Genomic DNA, 6,474 nt, shown 5'->3' with positions numbered 1-6,474 from the left:
CGGGCTGGATCCGGCCTGCGGGCCGTAGTTTGCCCACGGCTGTTCTAGACGCTGGAGGGGGACGCTGGGTCTGGCCACACGAGCAGCCCAGCCCGGTGCCCTGGCGGCCAGCTTTTACACATGCAGGGACCACGGCTCTTACATTTGTTCCAAAAGCACCCGGCTGGCACAGGTAGGTCAAGATGTCTCCGGCACCGGGACCAGGCACAAACCCAGAGGAATGGCGACGGCTTTCAAGTGACGTGGGTGAACGAGGCAAGGGCTTGGATTGGTCCAAAATGAAAAGCAAGCCCGGCCCGCGTGACTCAGTGGTAGACCATCGACCTATGACCCAGGTCACAGTTTCATTCCCGGTCAGGGCACAGGCCTGGGCTGCAGGCTCCATCCCCAGGAGGGGGCGTGCAGGAGGCAGCCGATCCGTGATTCTCTCATCATGGATGTTTCTCTCTTTCTCTCCCTCCCCTCCACTCTGCGATCAATAACAAAATATAAATAAAGTTCACACTGACTTTCAGAAGCCTTTCATGGGTCTCTTTTATTCCAAGTCTCTAGCTCTGCATCCAGCACAACACAAGGAGTATCACAATGATGCGTATCGTTTCCCAGCACATACGCGCACATGAGGTGCCGTAAGCAGCACCGGTGAAAGCGGGGAGCCTCACCCAAACCGGCAGAGGGGAGTCTCTGCACGTCCTCATGTCTCCGTGCACCAGGCCTGCGTTCTCCGTCGCAGCAGGAACCCCGGGCGACACCCCTGAGGGACTCCTCCCCGCAGGCGCCCTGATGCTCGGGCACAGGCGCACTCGGCAGGGCCCGCCCGCGGGGTGCGGGGCGGTGGCTGTGAACACAGACAAGCCCACACGCACGCGCGTGCACATCCCCCACGTGCCAGTCTCGTGTTCCCAGGCCACGGCCGGTGTGACCGTGACAGATGTAACCTGGGCGGGGGTCACTCTCTGAACTGGACCCAGATCCAGGGCGACTCTCTGGGAGGCGTGCCCGGGTCACGTGCCGCGGGGCGGACACCCCGGGTGACGCACTCACACCTGCACGAGGCGCACGAGGCGCAGCCGGCGCTGCTCATCCTGGCGGGGCGATGGCCTGAGGGGGTGCCCCCTCTTCCCCAGCCTCGCTCTCCGGTGGAGGAGGAACGAGACTCAGGTCACAGCAGCTACAATTCACCCCGAACACCCTCTGGAAGAAAGAATGAGTGTAGCTTCCAAAGGTGGCCAGTGCCCACGCCCAGAGCTCGGGCAGGACCGTGTTTCATCACGTCTCGTGCCTCCCGCGGGGCTCTGTGGGTGCGTGCGTGCGTGATTCCATGCAAAGGGGGTGCCTTTCTATGGGGCCACAGCCGTTCCCAAGGGGCCTCGTCCCGGAGCTGCCGCCTGCCGCCTGCCGCCTGCCGGGCAACCTCGTGTCTCTTTCACAGAAGGAGTCAAGTCCATGGCCTGCCCCACAGTGCGGCCTCCCAGGACTCTAACAGCCGCATCTGAAGAGGAAAGCACTTCAACCACTGGAGGAAAACGCTCTTTAGAAAAATAATACTTCAAAAAATAAAGCAAAATCTTTTACCAAAATAACTCTTTAACTTTTCAAACTGTTCTCTCGATAATTTGTTTATATAAACAAGAGAGTCCATCTCCCCATGGCTTAAAGAGCGGCCCTCCAGCCGTGCCTCATCCACGTGCCGTGCCCTGACCTGAGTGGGAAAAGCTGAGGAAAACAAAAAGGTCGGTGTGGTGAGACTCGAGAACAAGGCTCTGGGTGCTCCAACGTACATCTTCTTAATGTATCAGCGACCGTTATCATAGAAAGACTATGGCTAACTGCTTAAAACAATAACCAATCAGAGTAAAGTAATAAATACTATCTACAAAGAATATAATTTAACTTCTTGAAACGATTTTCTTAAAACCAAGCAGCTTCCTTTGAGAGCTTCCCGTGGAAACCGGCATCGCAGCCGTGTGGCATCGGCTCCGTGCCAGCCGCATGCCCAGCTCCGCCTGCCGGAGGCGAGGCCGCGGCCGAGGGCCGGCCTGACGGGAAACACTGCCCCTCACACTCCCTCGGGCCTGAGCTTAAGGCTTCGCAGTTACCGGGAGCTGGACAAAGCACATTCCAGAGAACACGTCTGCCAGGTGCATTAAGGCATAGATAGTCCAGCGTGAGCCACAAAAAGGGGGTGGGGGGGGTGCCAGTGACGTCGGTTCTCTGTAACCGAAGTATAAAGAGGAGCTTGTCACCTAAAACTAGACCGTCAGCAAATACTGCAAGGGACACCCACAGGGCCAGGCCCTTCAGAGACCCCAGATCCGGGTCACATGACCCAGCATGTGCCCCCCACCCCGACCCCCACGGGGAGAAGATGGGCGGGAGCCACCACGGGGACGTGTGCCCCTCTCCACGTGGCGCACACCTGGCGACCTTGGGGGACACTGTCCCCAGCAGGGACCAGGCGCCAGCTCTGCTGGGCTTCACAGGGACACGCTGCCCAGTGACAAGGCCGCCGGCAGGCGGGTAGAGCAGCGTGGTCTCTGGCTTTCAGCCACAGCGAGGAAAGGCCCCCCCACACACACCCCGGGAGTGCACCCGACTCCTCGCCCAGGATGTGCACCCTGGTACTTGACTTAGAAACGCCAGCCCCGGGGATCAGGCAGGGGGGTGCACTCCAGCTCCCCGTGCTCAGGCAATGACCGCACGCGGCTCCCGAGCTCCCTCCTGGGCTCCCACAACCGATCCTTTAATGGGCGGCCGGTCTTGGCTGACGCGGGCGGCCGCGGGGCGTCACGCCGAGGCAGAGTGGACGTCCTGGTTCTCGAACGGGGGCAGCGGCTCCCGCCAGAAGGTGAAGTCACTGAACGTGTCTGAGCAGGGGAAGTCCGAGGAATGGCTCCTCTTTAGCAGCGGGAAGACGTGGTCAACCACTTCACAGAGCCTCACGTACCTGGAAGGACACGGCAAGGTCACCGCCCGTCAGGGACGCCAGCCCAGGGCAGCACCTGCCACGCTCCCCACGCCGAGCTCGGAAACCAGGAGAGACCCACGGGCCTGAGGCCGGACCCCGGGGCTAACGCTGCGGAGGCCGCTCTGGAATAGGCCTCACTCATCAGCAGGCGGCTGCAGGGAGCGCCAGCAGGATGAGAGAAGGCCCCGGGCAAGGCACCGGCCTGCCGAGGCACAAAGGACCCCGGAGGCGGAGCTGCAGGACAAGAGGAGTCAGCAGCGGAGGCCAGCGCCCTGCGGAGCTCACGTGTGCGTGTCACCGGAGGGAATCGGCCTCTGGAGCATGGCGAGCCCAGGCCTCTGTGCGGTGGGAAGGCGCTGGGCCCTGGGCTAAGGACTCGGATTGGACCTTCCACTGCCATGTACCAGCTCCGTGGTCTGGGGAAACAGATCCCACCTCCATCTCCTCCTGGCCTTCCTGCTTGGAGCCTGGGGCCGGCCCTCCCTCCCTGGGCTCAGTTCCGAGCATGGACTTGAACTAGGCCCTGCTTCTCAGTGCTCCCTGCAGGCCCCTCACTCGCTTCTGTGATCCCCAAGAGGCCAAAGAAAGCTGCTGCACTGACGCATTTTCAGGCTCCGGTGCCTCCCACACGACACCGTGACCCGCCCGGGCCTCTGCACACCGAGCCCCTCGCGGCCACCGGGTCCCTCTCCAGCACCAGTTTGCTGAGAACCCAAAGGGGCTTTCCCAACACCCCCCTCGAGGAAGCGGCCTGCCCGAGGCATGAAATGACTTATTAGACAAGAAGGAGCGCCTGTGTCCAATCAAGGCCCTCCCAGGGCTTCTGAGAGCGTCGAGCTCGCAGGACACAAAGCATCTCCCTTCACAGCGAGAGGCTGTCTTTCCTGGGGACTGAAGCCAATGTTCAGACCTCCTCCTGGCCCTGAGACCTACGCGTGTGAGTTCTGTGGCCAGGGGAGGCGGCCGTACCCCGGGGAGCAGGTCACCACTCGCCAGCAGGGTGGGCCCGCCTCGGAATGCGCTGTCAAGGTCAAGAGAGAGTCTGCAGCCCCCCAGGCTGCCTCGTTCCAGGCCCCCCGCCCAGCCCTCTGCCTCCGGGAACGGCGTGACCACAACCCCGGGAGGAACCCAGACGCTCACACAGCAGTGACTGTGAGATGGTGCTTGGGCCAGAATGCGCCTCATCCTGAAATACAGTGTCATGTGAGAGTCCACTTGGTTACCCTTTTAATTCGCCTTCTAGGCTTTTCGGCCCAACTTGGCAAATCAAAACCACTCGTTTTCAAATTCATGCAATTCCACTCCGGAGCAGCATGTAACCGCCGGTCTCAATGTTCCACCCAGAGGGGACCTGATTTAACCCAGATTGTCCAAACATGACGTTTTGGGCAAAAATACGTGGAGTGAACACATATTTTCCTTGCAGGGATTAAAGATTAAAATATAGGCAACCGAAGGACCCAAAGGAATACCGTGAACAGTAAGAGGCCACTCCCACATCACCCTGGCCGGCGCGGGGACTCACGAGGAGATGTTGGTCTTGGCGTGCTCCTGCACCAGCTCGCCCTTGGGGTTGACGGTGAATATTCGGTTCAAAGACACTCCTACTTGCTTGTACGAATACACGTCCTACGTTGGGGAAAAGGTTGGGAAGGAGGAGTGCGTTGTGAATACAGACACAGGACCTCCCCGACTGGACGCAATGCTGCGCCGTCTCATGAACCAGCCCTACGCTCCCCGCCCGTGTGGGAAGAGTGTTTGGGCGTGAACATGACACCAGCTTTCCCCTCTGGGCACCGTGCAGGTCTATGCAGCAAGGGAGTCAGAGGGTGGACCACCTGGCGGACCCCCTCACCCTGACACTCCTGAAGGTCGCTCTCTGGCCCGTCTTCTTCACACGTAGGAGAACTTCCTTACTGTGAAGTTACTCCCCGACTCGATTCTCTAACGCTGAGCTTTCCAGCAAATGGGGGCAGCGACACCCAATCCCACGGGTTTCTCTCACCGTGTCGAACAGCACGGCGGGCCCTGGTCCACCGAGGACACGCTCCCAGGCCCCAGTGGGTGCCTGAAACCTCGGAGGGTACCCAGCCTACAGAGGCCACACTGTCCCTGTGCACGCGTACCTCTGGTTATGTGTACTTGGTAAGTGAGGCACAGGAACAGTAACAACCCAGGATAGCGGAGCAAGTGCAGCGGTGCATGGCAACAGGGAAAGTGGTGTGAACGGGCATTCTCAGTAAAACGGGTGACCCAGCCCCCAGCACTGCAACACCGCACGTCGGTCTGACCACCCGACAGCTGAGTGACTGGCCTAATGCAAGAGGCGCATCCACAGTGTGAATACACCGAGGAGGGGGGGGGGAGGCGGGGGGGCGGGCGGCGGGCAAAGCGCTGATGCCCCCCGGGCGGGGCGGGGTGGGACTCGGGAGATTTCATCTCTTGGCTCAGAAAGGTGAGCGAGTTAAAACTTGTGAGCTACTTCTGGACATTTCCACGGAGCGTTTTCCGACTGCAGCTGATCACAATTACTGAAGCCACGGAGAGCGAAGCCACAGGTAAGCGGGGGCTGCTCTGCTCTGGAAACCGACTCCCCACGGGGCTGAGGGCTGGCTTCGTGGTCCCCGTGTGGGAGGAAGCGGCTAATCTTACTCCGTGTTCCTGTTTTACCAATTCAGCAAGCGGTTCCGAACTTAATGTGTCTAGTAATCCCACATCTCATGCCTCAAACGGAAACGCACCAGCCCGCCTGCTGGAAAGCCAGAGGCCGTGAGAAAGGGGAGCCTCCCGCCTCGGGCGGAGGCAGGTGGCTTTCCCGGCGCCTCCTGGCGGGTGGGGGCTGGCCTCCCACCGTCCACTCCGGGCAGCCGCCCCCGTGGCTGCCGTCAGCCGGCAGGACCACAGAGCCCACACCCCCGTCCTACTCACAGCCGGCCGGTTTCCAAAAGCAGCGTAGAACGGTTCTGTATTTGGGAAAAACAGGTTTCTGATGTCTGTCAAGCACTGGACTTTAAACTTTTCTGGCTTCTTTTCAATCACCTCTCTGTCAAAACAAACACATACGGCGGGTCAGCGTGAGGACTCGCTCCATCGCGTCAGGCTCTCCTTAACCCTCCAAGATGCCGGGACCCGAGGACACTGGTCTTGGGAGGTTAAACGTGTGCGGGGAGCCCCGCTCTCCCAGGAAAGCACCAGGCAGGGAGGGAACCCCGACTTGCAAGTCTCCCCAGAGAAAAGGCTAGGGACACGTGCCTTCACCCTGGACCTCGACCAGTCATCCAGGGAGCAAAGAGCTGCCTCCAGAGCAGGAGGGAGGGGAACACCTGGGGAGGCCTGCACACCCTCTAAGCCCATCCAAGAGGAAAGGCGTCAGCAAAGCAGGAGCCCATCTCGGTGAACGCCAGTGCCCGAGTCCGAAGGACCTTACGCTCTGACCTGCCTAAGGGAGGCCCTGAGTAAACGAGGAAGTGCACCGCGTGACTGACCCGGAAGATGGGTCCCAAGGA

General features: G+C 60.4%; 1 protein-coding gene across 9 annotated transcripts in view; it reads right to left on the bottom strand.

The window, feature by feature from the left end:
• Window positions 1–516: 516 nt before the first annotated feature.
• The window catches only part of LPIN1 (lipin 1), a 73,159-nt gene continuing 67,201 nt past the window's right edge, over window positions 517–6,474 (bottom strand). For 8 of the 9 annotated variants that reach the window (XM_070428688.1, XM_070428692.1, XM_070428690.1 and 5 more), the window contains 3 exons: window positions 5,897–6,011; window positions 4,494–4,597; window positions 517–2,947 (listed from right to left, as the gene is read on the bottom strand). In XM_070428688.1, the coding sequence (XP_070284789.1) occupies window positions 2,788–2,947; window positions 4,494–4,597; window positions 5,897–6,011 (379 nt within the window). In that variant the 3' untranslated portion in view covers window positions 517–2,787. The remainder of the gene's footprint in view (window positions 2,948–4,493; window positions 4,598–5,896; window positions 6,012–6,474) is intronic. The other variant, XR_011473134.1, reaches the window with a different exon arrangement.

This window comes from Myotis yumanensis, unplaced genomic scaffold (genome assembly GCF_028538775.1).
Source record: "Myotis yumanensis isolate MYYU_CA2020_CCGP unplaced genomic scaffold, mMyoYum1.0.hap1 SCAF_11, whole genome shotgun sequence".
NCBI lineage: Eukaryota > Metazoa > Chordata > Mammalia > Chiroptera > Vespertilionidae > Myotis > Myotis yumanensis.
Note: the sequence above shows the minus strand (reverse complement) of the source record. Positions and strands in the feature narration are given on the sequence as shown.